Genomic DNA, 16147 nt, shown 5'->3' with positions numbered 1-16147 from the left:
ATCGTCAGAAATGCCGTATTCATTGTCCTCAAGGAGGAAGGTGGCAGAACGGTTAAGACGCTCAGCTGCCAATACAGGGAGTCTGCGAGGGTGTGGGTTTGAATCCCGCTCTCACCCTTTCTCCCAAGTTTGACTTGAAAATCAAACTGAGCGTCTAGTCTTTTGGACGAGATGATAAACCGGTCACGTGTGCAGCATGCACTTGGCGCACTGAAAAAGAACCCATGGCAATGAGTGTTGTTCTCTGGCAAAATTATGTAAAAAGAAATCCACTCTGATAGGTACACACACATATATATATATATGTGCACTCAGCCTGACAAGCGCATTGGGTTATGCTGCTGTCAGGCATCTGCCTTTTAGATGTGGTGTAGCGTATATGGATTTGTCCAAACACAGTGATGCCTCCTCGAGAAACTGAAACTGAAACTCATTGTCTTCATCAACCTCTTCATTGTTAGAACCTTCCATTTGTGATGTTTAAATGGTGTCAGCAGCAGTGAATCACTGCATCGTTGTATGGAGAGAGTATCTCCCCAACCTGCCACCCCCAAAAAATAATTCAGTAGATGTAATATATACCCAAACGATCGACGCAGTTTGACGCTGTTTGAAAACATGGTAACATGCAAAGACAAGGAGTCAATGAAAGGACAGAAACATATAAAATGCAAAAAAAAACTTTGCCGCAAATGTAGGACAGGTCAGGAAATCCAGGATGGCTGCCGGAAAAGAGGATGCTGCTTCCAGTAACACCAGGGAGGCTATTTGCCGCAGCTTGTTTCGATTTCTCCGCATTGCGGACTAGTAGTTTGGACGGGACAGGAATCCAGACCCCTGCTGGAGTCTGCACCAGTGGGTCACGGTAAGTATGTGTAATTAAAATATGACATTTATATATCAGTTTCACACACGTACATATATGAGGGTCATTGATACTAAGGTCACCATGACAGCAGGGCATGAAAGGCCACATAATTTAGGACCACTTTTTACATTGCTGATGGAGGAGGAGCAGCAGCAGGAGGAGGAGGACGATGCTGCTATGGATGTCCAGGTTTGGTACTATTCAACTAGGTAGTACTCTCACTTCCCGTCATTATGATTCACCAGCCTGTGAGATACAGACACTTGCAGCGTTGGTCGAGAACTTTGAGCAACACTATCAAAAGACGCATCTGTGAAGTGGATGATGAGTAAACTCAACTGTGTAGTCCCAGTCAACCCATAGCACACTCAGGGTAAAATTCAGCCGCAGGCAAAAAAACCCACCTCTGTTGGGAATCAAACCCCCCTCCTCCCAGACATCAGTCCACAGTGCTAACCACTTTGTTATGGCAGCTGGCAATTACACCTTTTCTGTTTTACTGTCTTCTGAATGAAAAAATATTTTTCTCTCTCTCAATCATCTTCCATACAACAGTGTGTCACCATCACGAACACTCACAATTTCTTTTCCAAAAAGAAAGCATTTATTGCATATTTAGAGATAATCTCAAGCCTTGCAAAAAGTGTCAAATGATTCCTTATAATGCTGCATAAGACCAAGAAGCAGCTACTGAATAATATAAATAAGTCAATACATCCACCACTCAAGCAGAGAGAACTAGGGTGGCAGTTGACCAGATATATCAGTGTAAACTGTTATACAGAAGAATTTTTTTACTAAAACAAAATTTTAAAAAAGAAAAAAACAGAAACAGTGAACTACAAAATAAACAGATTTATTGTTTTCAAAAATATGCTAGCATTCACCATGTTGTGAAATTTGTGCCAATGTATAATGGAATGATCGCTATGCTTATGGGATTAAGTATGTCTTTGTTCTCTAAGGTCATAATCAGATTCATTCAGAATGAATCATTTCCAGGTGTTGCTTTGGTTCTCACTCACTGTTTGCTTGCAGTGTATAATATGTAAGTTACACATCATAACTCATTAACAGCCAATAAAAATACATACCAGAAATCACTACTGAATAACCTTTAAAATAAAAAGATTTTAATAAATCAAGCAAATTTTGGTGGTTGTTTTTTCTTTTTTTCCAACACACACACACTTTGTCAGCAGCGTTAAAGTACAAAAAGCTATCTATTCATTCAGTGACAATCATACTCCAACCGTAGATATTCAATACATTCAGCAAAACCCACTGGTGCAAAATATAAGACATCCCTCCTCACCTCGAGCTCAGTCAAGTGGACATACAATCATCTCCGCACTAATTCATCATGGAAAATCTGTGTTACCTTTAAAGCTGTAGTACTCATTAACTTCTCTCATGTAATCAATCATCTCCGCACTAATTCATCATGGAAAATCTGTGTTACCTTTAATAAGACAGCTGCAGTACTCATTAACTTCTCTTCATGACCTTGCAGGTCATACCTGCTGACCTAGACCTTGTGGGTCATACTCGCCGACCTGGACCTTGTGTGTCATCACCTAGACCTTGCAGGTCATACCTGCTGACCTAGACCTTGCAGGTCATACCTGCTGACCTAGACCTTGTGGGCCATACATGCTGACTTAGACTTGTGGGCCATACTTGCTGACCTAGACCTAGTGAGTCCTACTTGCTGATACAAACCTGATGACGCAATCACCAGCAATGCCTTCATTTGCATGTCTAGCATTTTCCATGCTGTGAACGAGAACATGACAAGTCAATACACACTGCATTAACATCCCCAACAGACTCTGTCCATGGACAACACGATCTATCACCTTTACAAAGACATGAAGAGGAAACTTCAAACTCACCCTTCTCATTTCCTTTCTTTCCTCCCACACACTTCTTTCCTTGTGCACAATTACATGATCACGTTTCTAATTCCAAAGAAAATGCACATATCGGAGGATACTTGGTTCTGAACTTTCAGCATCTGAGGGTTTACAAACAAATGCACTAGTTCCTGTCATGTAAGGGCTTCTCTTTGAGCACAGAGAGCACAAAACAATGTAATATTTAATAAACATCACTAACAACCATCGTCAGCTGTTCCATCACTTAACGCAACAGAAAAGACTTGAGATTAAAAAACAGGCTTGGAATGACCATAAATCACCATGAAGCATCAAAGAGCAGCATCATTACAGATTAAACTAAAAAACCAAAACAAAAAAAACAAACACACACACTGATATTTTAATCATTTCCACACTATCATTCCAGGGGAGAAGGGGAGAGATTCAATTTACAAAAGCTGTTTTTTTAAAACAGCCTGGTTGACAGCTGAAAATCATCAGGGACAGAGAGAGAACAGGAAAATAACAGTGACTGTCCAAATGCACCAACTCTCATTCTACTTCCAGAACAAGACAAAAAAATTGGCATTGTTACATCCCTGATCCTGTTTTTGATAAGCAAATCCATTTCTTGCATAGACACAGTGTTGATCTTTTTATGCTGCATGGAAAGCAGGCACTGATGTGGGGAGGGGGGCTGGGGGGGGGGGGGGGGGGGGGCTTTAAGAAAGTCTAAATGAAGTTCCGGAAACAAACAATGCCACCACTAAAAACAAAATCAATGAACAATCACACACACACACGGAGGCTGACACAAGTTTACACATGTATGTATCTACAGACAGTCACACATCAGTTCCACAACATCCCCACTGTGGCCTAGACCAGGGTGGAGGTTAAACATGAAGGCAAACTGTGAGCCAGCAACAGTTGCTGTGGCAAGTATTCAAAGTGATCAGTCAGTAATTTCGGCAGGGACATCAAAGCAGAAGACATCAGCATTATTGTTATCTTTTACCTCCCACTTCACCACCAGTCGTACCTGTAACAGCAGGAAAGAAACAGAATAGTCAGTGTATAAATCAACAACTGTAAAGACCTACAGAGAATGAAATACAATATTCTGTGCATCAATCAACAACTGTAAAGACCTACAGAGAATGAAACACAATATTTTGTGTGTTTATAAATCAACAACTGTAAATACCTACAGAGAATGAAACAGAACATGATGTGTATTCATAAATCAACAACCGTAATGAGCTATAAAGAATGAAACACAACATTCTGGTATAAATCAACAACTGTAAAGACCTACAGAGAATGAAACACAATATTCTGTGTGTTTACAAATCAACAACTGTAAAGACCTACAGAGAATGAAACACAATATTCTGTGTGTTTATAAATCAACAACTGTAAATACCTACAGAGAATGAAACAGAACATGATGTGTATTTGTAAATCAAGAACCGTAATGAGCTATAAAGAATGAAACACAATATTCTGTGTATTTATAAATCAACAACTGTCAAGACCTACAGAGAACGAAACAGAATATTCTGTGTATAAATAACTGTAAAGAGCTCGCACCCAGCCCAACTAACCCCCACACCCACAGATAATAGAATCAGGTTGACTACACAGACTCACTCCCCTCACCTTATTGCACACCCACTGATCATTCACACACATCTTTGTCCCAAGTTACGTGTGATCAGAGAAATTTTTCGGTTCAATACAGAATAACAATGTTTGATGTATTCTTCATTAGAAGCCATTCAACTTGTCTGAAAATTTCAAGGTAAAAGTATCCTTCAGTTCATGCTTTGATAAACTTTTCCCTAAAAAATCTCTTTGTCCAATGTATAACCACATTGTCAACTGAAAGTTTATTCATTCTAATTAAACCATTCATATTTCAAGATTGTGGTCACAGACAACTTTTAATCTGAGTTTTATACAGATGACAACATTTGCAACATTTCTGATTTCAGACAATATATCATATGATTTAAATTTTAACATAGATAATATATGATTTTATCTACTCTCTTTTATATATGGTATGGTGCCAGACACAGATCTTACCGAAGGATACTCAGTTTTTACGTCGATGTTCGGAGTGTAAACGTAGCTTTCGCCCGATTTGACTGGACAGGTGACGTTGCAGTCCTGACAAACATTAGGATTGGGCAGGGGGAAATGGATTGGAATACCTCCGAGGATGCCATGCACAGATGACGTTAAAGTTCCAGTATCCTCATCTGTACAGAAAACACCACCGAATTTTACAACACAGACTTAATCAGTTAATAACACACGTCTGTCGCAACAATTTACAGGGTGCACACAACTATTCATTATAACACAAATTAAACAAGCCTGTCCTCCAGAAAAGTCCAAACCCTGCAGTAACTGGAAGCATCATCACAGAATTAGAAATAATCAGTCATTCTTCTTCAGTTCCAAACATTCCAACCATAGCCAGAAAAGAAAAAAAAAACATGTAAGGTCAGTGACATCTGCTTTAGTTTTGACTATCCAGTATCCACCGGAAAAAGGAAAGTACCCGGAAAGCTGAAAAACATTAAACATAGTAAAGTTACTGAGATAAAAATTTTTCTTTTAAAAATCAGATCAATCATGAAATCTGGATACCTGATGAAATGATTATTCATTCATACGTATCATTGTCATTATGTGTACACAAATATTGTACAGAACTGGAAGTAGTTGAACACAAACGCACATACCAAAGAATTTTTGTTCTTACATCAGCACTGCGCGACAATTCAAATTAAATCATCAGTGAAGTCAACACACCAAAAACAGAGATGATGCCAGTGTGATGATTGTCATAAACAAGATAATATAATCATAAAGGAGCTTGTACATAATTTGCATGCATGTAGAGAAAGAGGGGAAAGGATAAATGGAAAAACAAAAAAATGAAAAGGTGTGACATTCATGTTAACTTGAATGTGTACATAACACTGAAACAAGGCTTGTGAGAAGATCTACTAGACAGATCTCTTACTTGACGTGAAAGAAACCCTCAACTCCACTGAGGTGCCTTTCTTCAGCACTACTGTCCCCTCATCCACAGTGGTGTTGACTTGAACTTGGGTGACATTACCTTTCTCGGAGCCTGCACATAACACAATCCCACTGATTGAAGACAGACTTTTCTGTTTTCAAAAACTTGCACACATACAGTGTCTGTGAGACATACTAACCATCAAACACATGTATGATGTAACTGACACAACGACAGTGACAGTGACAGTGACACACACACACACACTAATACAGTCATGCAGGCACCAGAAATAATTTATTAGTTTTCAACAAATTCTAGTATAGAACATTAGAAGTAGTTATTCCAAATTATACCATTTATATCTTAAAAACACCTTCAGGAAACAACTTTGTTTTCTGTATATTTTTTCCATAGTCCAATAGAACTTTTTTCTGAATACAATATTTATACCATGCCTGTATCTTGTGTATGACATATACTATAGCAGTTATGCTCTTTTTTTTCATCATTACTTACACTACAGTTACAGTGCTACATGTAATACTTTACAAATTTCAGACACACTCACCTTACACATTATAAGTCACAGAAACTGAGAAAGTTTAAACTACATTTTCAATCTTGAATGTATACCACTAAAAACACATATATATAGCATTCTGGGGGCATCTCTTTTATTGTAACCAGCATGAGGACACAATGATTATCAGACTTGTTAAGAATATCTGTTGGCACGTTGGATAGCCAGATATTCAATACAGTAGAAGCAAGGCTGATTTATTTCTTATTAATATCCTGCTCATAAAAACTCAACTCCCGCCACTAAAAAAAAAGTAAAATCTTAAAAATGAGGACTGGAGAAGAATTGTTCTCAGAGGTTAGTATTATAATTTATAGTAAATACAATTTTACAAGCATACAAATTACAATATGTTCTGGCGCAATCTCTGAATCTGACTCTAAGATTGATAATCACATAATGTAACTTTGTAAATTTATATCAGTTCTTTCCTTGAAGTTCAAATTCACTCCATGTGATAAAACCGGAAATAGTGATGATAAAGTGTTTAAAGGAAATCATCAAAGCAATAACTACAAAAAGTGAAAAGGGAATTGAGGTTGTCTAAAATTAAAAACATTTCAGGTCCAGTGTTAAGGTAGAATCTTGAACCTGAAACTAATGATGCAAAATTAGCAAGGGAAAATTCATGCAAAATTTGCATGTGAAAACAAATGAGCCATCTATCTAACACAAAATTAAACCTCTAATCTTGATTGAAATGCACCAATCAAAGTAAAATCAAAGCAAGCATTTTGTTCAGTTGAAAATGAGCGATTAAAAAAAAAAAAAAAAAAAAAAAAAAAAAATCAATGCAATCCTGTTCAAGCGGACATATTTAAGGCCAGACACGGTAGTACAAAAACGTATGAAATAAACTTGAAGTTTATGGCTTTCTGTGACATGGTGTGCAAAGATATTGGACTAAACATGTCTGAAAAGGTCATTTAGTGCAATTTGTCGTGACGGTTTCCATGGAAACGAATCCAAAATGGCCGACAAACACAAAAATTAAAAGCTTAAAACTTCAGTACCTTTATAGATATGTTATTTCTGTTTGTTTTATTTGATTTATTTATATTTGTTCTTTATCATAGTGCAGTGGTATTCTGGAATTTGAATAAATACATTTATTATTATTTTTCTGTTGAAATGTGTATAAATTCCTTGACATAATGTTTTTCAAATGAGTGTATATTCATTCTTTTACTGAAGTTCTCCATCAGCCAGCCCCAGGGAAACCCTACGTTGAGCCCAACATCACAGTCAACGGTCAGAGACTCAGTGCGGTGGAGCGGTTCACATACCTTGGCAGCACACTGTCACGAAATGCGACCATCGACGATGAAGTGAATGTCAGGATTGCAAGAGCAAGTGCAACTTTTGGTAGACTCAGTGCAAATGTCTGGAACAGAAGAGGCATTAGTCTTGAGACCAAGCTAAAGGTCTACAGAGCAGTAGTTCTCCCCACACTACTGTACAGCTGCGAAACTTGGACAGTGTACCAACGACATGCCAAGAAGCTGAACCACTTCCACACAACATGCCTCAGGAAGCTACTGAACATCAAGTGGCAAGACAGGACCCCAGACACAGAGGTGCTCGCAAAAGCCACCCTTCCCAGCATCTTCACCATCCTGATGCAGTCCCAGCTTCGCTGGGCTGGACACGTGGCACGCATGCCAGACCATCGGCTGCCCAAAAGGCTCTTCTATGGCGAGCTGCAACAAGGGAAGAGATCACACGGAGGTCAGAAGAAGCGCTTCAGAGATACTCTGAAAGTCTCTCTGAAAGCGTTTGATATCAACCCTGACTCCTGGGAGGAATCTGCAGTGGACCGTAACAAATGGCGCGCTGCTGTGCACAAAGGCGCCAAGTTGTGCGAGGCCAACAGGACTGCTGCAGCTGTTCAGAAGAGGCAGGCCAGAAAGTCACGGGCAAACAAGCTCTCTGACAATGATATGCCTGTCTTTGTCTGCCCCAACTGTCAGCGAACATTTCGTGCGCAGATTGGACTATTCAGCCATCTGCGCACTCACAGATAGATTCATGAGCATCCTTCCCCCCACCCCACCACCACCCTCCCCCCATCCCCAATCTGGATGACATCGATGGTCATCATCGATCTCGATGGACACACCACCACCACTATACAAACCACTGCACTATAATAAAGATGAATACATAAAGAAAGAAAATACCAAGTTTGAACATGCTATCTTTTAAAGTTTTTGAGCATTAGCATTTTGAAAAATGGTATTACGAAGACAAAACACAAAACTGAGAAAACAGGAAAAGAAAGAGATGTGCTTGTACTCACAAGAAATCACACATGTTGATGTTGTTTGAAGCTTTATTTAAGTGAATATAGTAGCCAGGTGAAATGGACTATAAAGATTAGATGCTGAAGAAGCAAATTATGCGAAAAAACGAAAATCACAAAAAATCATGATTTTGGTCAAAATTTCACCACCGTGTCTGGCCTTAATCCTTGCAGCAGCAGGGTGCTTGAACAACCAAATAATGGAGCTAGGTTTTGATGGAAATCTCTTGAAGAAACACATATGACCAAGAACTGAACTGGCAAGTCGATGATCATGATGGTTGTGTGACAGAAAGAAGAGGAGAGAAATCTTGCTCACATAATAGGTATAGGTATAGGTATAGAATAGGGACGAAGTAGGCCTCGCGGCCTTTTTGATGTCCCTTCTTTTTCGTCAACATTGAGTAGTGTCTGCATTGCATGCGGTAATTTTCCTACGAGTAATTTAATCATCATATTAATACTTTTTTTATCTTTACATTTATATCAGCGTCCAGAAGATTCTTGAATTGGTTAAGAGTTGGTGCTGTTTTGGTTAGTTCTGTTAGTGGGTTCCACCATTTTATAACGCGATTAGTAAAAGTGTATGTTTTGGCATTTAATCGAGTATGTTTTGGGTATATATCTTTGCTAGAGCTTCGTGTTTTTTCAACAGTGTTCAATTCAAAGAAATCTTCCACTCTTAGATCATCTAAATTGTATATGATTTTGTATACTTGGATCATATCTCCCCTATATCGTCTATATTTCAGTGATGGAAGGTCCAGTTGCCTCAGCCTTTCTCCATAATCCATGTCTTTTAGTTCACTTAATAATTTTGTAGCTCTTCTTTGCACCCTTTCTATTGATGCTAGCAATCCTTTCCGGTTTGGGTATCCCCATATAGTGTTACCATATTCCAAGTGTGGTCTTACCAAGGCTTTATATAGACAAAGGAAATTTTCTTTATCAAGGTAAGTAAAGGTCCTTTTAATAATTCCAAGCATACTATTTGCTTTATTGATTGCCGTATGAATATGTTTCTCAAAAGTAAATTTTGTGTCAAAGATAACTCCGATGTCTTTTTCTTCGGTACATTTAGTAATGCTTATACTTTTTTGACTATCCATATAATACTCATGTTCAGGATTTCTGTTACCTATATGCATGATTTTGCATTTTGCGGCATTAAAATATAGGTTCCATTGTCTAGTCCAGTCTTGTAGTCTGTCAATGTCTCTTTGTAGTATATCCTTGTGGTTACTTATGTTATACAGTTTTGTATCGTCTGCAAATATCTTGCAATTGCTTGTTACCATGTCTGGAAGGTCATTAATAAAGATGGTGAATAGAACAGGTCCCAGTATGCTTCCTTGGGGTATTCCGCTCAAAACTTTCTCGTTAGTTGAGAATTCTTTACCCACTCTAACTCTCTGAACTCTTTCAGATAAGAACTGCTCTATCCACTTATAAATATTTCCTGTTATTCCATATCCCTTCAGTTTAACAAGCAATCTTTGATGAGGGACACTGTCAAATGCTTTCTTAAAGTCAAGGTACAAAATGTCAATATTAAAACCGTCATCAATCATGTCTGTGAAGTCTTCCATTACCTCTAGGAGCTGGGTAATACAAGATCTGTGTTTTCTAAACCCATGCTGACACTTGGAGTATAGATTATTATTTGACATATGTGCCACAATTGTATCTCGTATTATGGATTCAAATACTTTCATGTTACACACGTCAAACTCACTGGCCTGTAAGTGTAATTACCAGGGTCAGTTTTGGTTCCCTTTTTAAATATCGCGACATCTGCCTTCTTCCACACGTCTGGAATAATTCCACTTTCCCAAGTTTTACTGAAGAGGATACTCAGGGGTACACTTAATTCTCTAGCTAACTTTTTCAATACTCTGGGGGGTATCTTGTCAGGGCCATGGGCTTTGTTGGGATTTAACCCTTTTAATTTATCATAAATTGCCTCAGGTGTGACAACAATGTCCACCACTAATCTTCCATTCGATTTTTCTCCTTCTAGGCGAGGGATATTATCACTAGATTCTTTCGTAAAAACGCTTGCAAAAAAGGAATTTAATAGGGTTGCCTTGTCCTTATGGGAAACATAGATTTCATCATTAGTCTTTAAGGGTCCTATTCCAACCTTTGCCTTTGTCTTTGACTTGACATATTTCCAGAAATATTTGGGGTTTGATTTAATTTCTTTTGCAAGCTTCTTCTCATATTCACGCTTTGCCTTTTTAATTATTCGGTTGCACTCATTTCGACAGTCAATGTATTTATGATAGTATATGACCTGGTAGAGGGGGATCTCTGTTCTCTGTGAATACTCTTACTGGGTCTTAGTCCAGAAGGGATTTGCCCAAAGAATCATAAAATGTGCATGACAAAAATGACAATGCCCAATAAAAAAAAAAAGGTTGATGCCATTTTTTCTCCTTTCAGTACGAAATTCATTAATACACACACACACACACACACACACATATCGGTTTTTCGCGTCAGTGGACTTTCACCTCAACCCGGATGTTTAGTGTTATCAATATCATTCTGAGAGCCACATGAATAATAGTCTCAGTGTCACCTCTCCCAAATTCTGACTTCGGAAGATGCTGAATCATGGTCTGCATTTCCAAGATATGAAATAAATATATAGTTTCAGTCACATTTTCCCCTTTTCTCTCAGTCATCGTAGTTCAAGCCTAACTAAGTAACTTACATGCTACAGTTATGTGAGAACTCTTGCCGACGCCCCTCAATGAAGTCACATGATCGGGATCATTCGACTGTCATGAGATTAACAGGAAAAAGGGTTATCAACTTACCACAGTCTTTAAAACCCACGGTATGCCAGTCGGCTTCAACAAGAACAATGGAAATCAAAACGACCACGAAAGCAGCTGCGTATTGCTTCATTTTTGATTGTTGTGTTATCTGTTTTTCGTTATAAAATCAGTCGTTTCTTTAACCTTTAACAGTGTCTTTGTGACCACACTTGCGCTGCTGACAACACCGCTGTGTCACGTGAGATTCCGCAAGCAAGGCCTGTCAGGGGAGCTCACTCAACTCGAACGGTGATGATCAGCAAACGCCCCACCACCTCTGGTTTTACCCCAGTGGGTTAAAAAGGGTTGGGGGTTGAGGGGTGGGGATGGTGATTGGGAGGGAGGAAGGAGAGGGCATAAAAACAATTCATATGTCAGGTTCTTTTTCTCCTAACCTAAACAATCCCTTTTGTCTACTATCTAGGTACATAAGCGGCTTGTCAAACCAGACTTTTAGATTTTTCAGTTCACTACCAGTACCGGTGCCCAAGTATACACCCGATCGAGTTCAATCCTGATTTCGGCAAAGCTGGTGGGCGAATTGTGAAGAAAATTCTGATCTCCCAGATCAACATGATGTGTGAACCTGCTAGTACCCAACTTCTTGTTATGGAAACATAAAAATAGCCGCATTACAAAAACAGAACAGAACATGCTTGGTTTCCACTCAGCCGTCACTTTTAGTTTCAAGTTCTCACACTGAACCCACATGCAGTTCTCTTTTCTTTTTTTCTTTTTTAAAAAGAAGAAGATAAATAAATAAATAAATAAATAAATAAATAAATAAACCCACATTCCTTTAAAAAATCATTTTGCTCATCATGATACACCGTGCTTAATTGTAGCTTACCGAAAAATATCAACTGAGCGCGGTGAGATCTGACACTGACTGAGTAACCATGCCGGATTGAATCAGTATTTCCCGTTCTCTTCAGTTGGGAGTCAGTGGATGGGAGTGGATGGAGAGTGGGGTGTGGGCAGTGGTCGGTAGGAAGAGGGCTGGGTGTGCTGGGTGTTTGCTAACTGAGATACTGGTCATCTGGGTGAAGAGTGAAAAACAAAGTAGCGTTCCGGAGTCAGTCAAACCAGCTTTTAGTTGTTTTCTCAGTCTCTTAATTTACTACTTTGCACTATCCAGTTAAGTGACATAATTATAGTTATCACCGGTGACGGTGCCGTGCGACTGATCACTAAATGTAACAGCTAGAAAGGGAAGACCGATCGAGTGTTGAATGTTTTAGTTCTTAAGAATCAGGCGTGTTGTCCGCGGCCCAGCAGTGATTATGTTGCATACACAAGTTTTTCAGTTGTTAATATCAACGAACGTACCACATGCATGGTTACAGTTCCTTCATTCATCTGAAGTTTGTTGCTCAGTGAGGATACTTTTCGTGTATTTAAAGCTGCAAACAAAACGTTGACCTCCAAAATGGCCGACTCGAAGCAGTGCAACACAGATACACACTGAGTTTTTTTTAAAATTAATTTCTTTTAATTATTATCTAATTAGGCCCTTTTCTTCACATGAAAATCTATATAAAAAGTCAAGGGGATGGAGGGGGATTTAACTGTGCCTAAACCCTGCATCATCATTATCATCACTGATAATCAGCAGTATATTTTATAGTAGCCGCGGCGCCGGCTGTCAAACTTCTTTAATTTAATTTAATTAAGTCCTAGTACCACAACACATGCACAAGTCACTGAGACACAAAACTGCACACACACACACACACACACACACACACACACACACACACACACACACACACACATACTGCATGACTGACACACGTACATACTGTGACACAACATTATGCCAACGCACGCGCACACACACTGACAAAAAAGACTCGGAAAGAAGAAGAGGGAGAAATAGATGTTGATCCATAGCCAGGGGATACAGATACCAATGGAGTGGATCTAACTGACAGACTGCTTGAAAATGAAGGTTTATTTTATCTTATCTTTTTAATTTTATCTATTTCTTTTTAAGAAGTGAATGAAGGACTGCCGGATTGTAACGGGCAGAAAAAGAAGTGAATTCCAAGTTTGTACTGCTGAAAGCTAAAAGCTCTTCTGCGTCGTGTCAAGATTCTCCGCGGCTCAGTTGAATAACAATTATGCAGGGGAACGCAAAAGCCGATTATATCAGCGAAAGAGCCACAGAGAAACCTTGAAAGGACGTACTAACCTGTTGAAAAGGTTGGAAATATACTGAGGTGCGGTTCCATAAAGTGTACTGACGACAGAATGCCGTTCTTAACTCTGCCGCTCAACAGAAGCCAGTACCGGTAATTCTTTATATATATATATATATATATATATATATATATATATATATATATATATACCTTTAAAAAAAAACCCAAAAAAACAGCAGGGTGTACAAGGCTGGCTGTGGCAAAATTTTGAACTTGCTGGAGAGGTTTTGGTGCTTCCATGGATAGCCAGCGAGACAGAAATGACAACAGTCTAGCTTTGATCAAATACATGCACAAACAAAAATGTTTTGGTTACTTATAGTGCCAGTGAGGTCACAGTATTCGCGTATGGAACCACTGCATATACCTGTTCAAGGTTTGTGGTCTGGCATGTCTTTGTGACAATGCTGATGCAAGTTATGACATCTTGATGACTCGTTAAAACCTAGGTGATGCACATGATCAGAAAACTGTGCTGGCGAGATGGCGGCATTTTCCACGAAAAGGGCATGGGAGATAAAGCCGGAGAAGAGTCTGTACTGACACAGATGGAAGGATGTCGATCGGAATTGTCGTGCATCTATCTTTTTGCCGTTCAGTTTCACACGGTCAGTCATCCATGACTTCACCGAGCAACTTCAGAGACAGAATCCTGCCGCGAGACTGAAGACTGAGATGTTTGTATGATTTGAATTGGTGCGTTCCAACCTCGAATACTGCTGCTATGTGTGAAAACCCCTACCAACAGCAGTGACAGAAAAGAAGAAGAAGAAGAAGAAGAAGAAGAAGAAGAAAAAGTCTGGAATAGCGCAGAAAAAAGCGTCCACTGAGGCATGTGACCCGGCAACAGCCGGATACTCAGTGTACCAAGATACCACAACACAGCTGATCAAAGTCACGTCATATACTAATTAAAGAGTCTATGCTTAAAGACTAAGAGTGGGATACACTAGAGACGTACTATACATACGATAGAAGATAGCCAACAAAGTAACAATGTGCTAGTATAAAATCATGACCAGTAACACTGCCGTGGACATTTGGTCAGCCAACCTCCTAACACCAGCAGCAAGCACAAGAACCAGGGCAAACCAAACGGGCAAAAATTAAGACATCCATCCAAGTCAGATTGCGGGTGGATCCGGTTTTACGCTTTTCCCCAATCTTGAACAACTAGCCACAATTGCAAAAGTTCCTTGCTTGGCATCCTTTAAGGATAGGAGCTTCACAAACAGCCATTTTGATTTAATGATCTCTCCCCACTGAGAAGTAGGGTCGGTCTAACTGAGTTGAGAAGGTTAAATTGGGGCCTTCCTGAGAATTCTTCGTCAGTTGACGAAGACCTGCATGCATGGGCTGTCACCGGGTGCCGCCGGGTTGGGGGTTTGTACTACCCGGCGCAGACCGCTACTATAGCTGGATTGGCCCATCTGGAGACAGTAATTTTAAAAGCTATATATATATCTCTCTCTTTTCCTGTTTCTACTAACTGATTCTGAATTGTTTTCAGTTTTCTCACAAACGTATTTGCAACGCGGTATAATCATCAAGTTGATGGTCAGTACACGGTGTCAAGTTATCGATTCAGATGCACAGAGAATCGGAGTGGATAAGATGTGTATTCATCTGCAAACCGTCATTTTTACGAGAGACAGGTTGTGAGTCAGTGATCGAGCTGTGTCAGAGGATTCTTCAGTTGTGTACACTATGTATTTCAGTAGAGTCAGTTCATGGTCCCAACACAGCCGGATCCCTCTGCGGTGACGTTCGCCGGCCAAAATCCAAAGGTGTTTCAGCAGACTGCTTGATACCGGCAATCTTCTGGAAAAACAAAATCTGCACTTGTATGTGTGTGTCAGGCTGAGTGTGTGTCAGTGTGTGTGTGTGTGTGTGTGTGTGTGTGTGTGTGTGTGTGTGTGTGTGTGTGTGTGTGTGTGTGACGGTGTGTGTGTACTATATATATATATATATATATATATGTGTGTGTGTGTGTGTGTGTGTGTGTGTGTGTGTGTGTGTGTGTGTGTGTGTGTGTGCAGCCGGTGTCACTGTGTGGTGTGAGTGTGTGCCAGTGTCAGTGCGTGCGTGCGTGCCAGTGCCGCGTGCCAGTGCGTGCGTGCGCGCGCGCGCGCGCGTGTGTGTGTGTGTGTGTGTGTGTGCGCGCGCGCGTGTGTGTGAGATAAAGATTTACTCCAGGGATATAATGTGAGTGGGCGTTTCTCAATCGGGAAGTCACTTAAACTTCCTGTTCCAGTCGCACCAAAAGTCCTGAAAAAAAACTAAAATAAAAAAGCATTGAAAATTCCTATGCGCACATTATAAGGTTTGATAAAATGTATAATATTTTTCACAGCAATAAATATTTCATGTGAGATCTTTCATGCAAATAAGAAGAACTTCTGGTCCGCAGCAATAACGAGTCAGATCATGGCGTCGAGAGAGAAA

The 16147-nt window shown here is 39.6% G+C and overlaps 1 protein-coding gene across 1 annotated transcript; it reads right to left on the bottom strand.

Annotated features, from left to right (window-relative positions):
* Positions 1 to 1449: 1449 nt before the first annotated feature.
* On the bottom strand, positions 1450 to 11708 carry LOC143295744 (NPC intracellular cholesterol transporter 2-like). The gene is made up of 4 exons (XM_076607365.1): positions 11499 to 11708; positions 5789 to 5899; positions 4840 to 5015; positions 1450 to 3790 (listed from the first exon to the last, which is right to left on the bottom strand). Exons 1-4 carry the CDS (start codon positions 11587 to 11589, stop codon positions 3704 to 3706), a joined length of 465 nt encoding a protein of 154 aa, XP_076463480.1. The 5' UTR covers positions 11590 to 11708; the 3' UTR covers positions 1450 to 3703.
* Positions 11709 to 16147: the final 4439 nt, after the last annotated feature.

Source organism: Babylonia areolata, chromosome 21 (genome assembly GCF_041734735.1).
Source record: "Babylonia areolata isolate BAREFJ2019XMU chromosome 21, ASM4173473v1, whole genome shotgun sequence".
Classification (NCBI taxonomy): domain Eukaryota; kingdom Metazoa; phylum Mollusca; class Gastropoda; order Neogastropoda; family Buccinidae; genus Babylonia; species Babylonia areolata.
The sequence above is the reverse complement of the archived record's forward strand: the minus strand, read 5'-3'. Positions and strand labels throughout refer to the sequence as shown.

Excerpts from the sequence above, each read along its gene's own strand:
- LOC143295744 (XM_076607365.1), bottom strand. The coding sequence starts at position 11,589 with ATGAAGCAATACGCAGCTGCTTTCGTGGTCGTTTTGATTTCCATTGTT. Across the intron at positions 5,900-11,498 it reads CGTGGGTTTTAAAGACTGTG|GCTCCGAGAAAGGTAATGTC; the intron begins GTAAGTTGATAA and ends TGTTATGTGCAG. Across the intron at positions 5,016-5,788 it reads GAGGGTTTCTTTCACGTCAA|ATGAGGATACTGGAACTTTA; the intron begins GTAAGAGATCTG and ends TTTTCTGTACAG.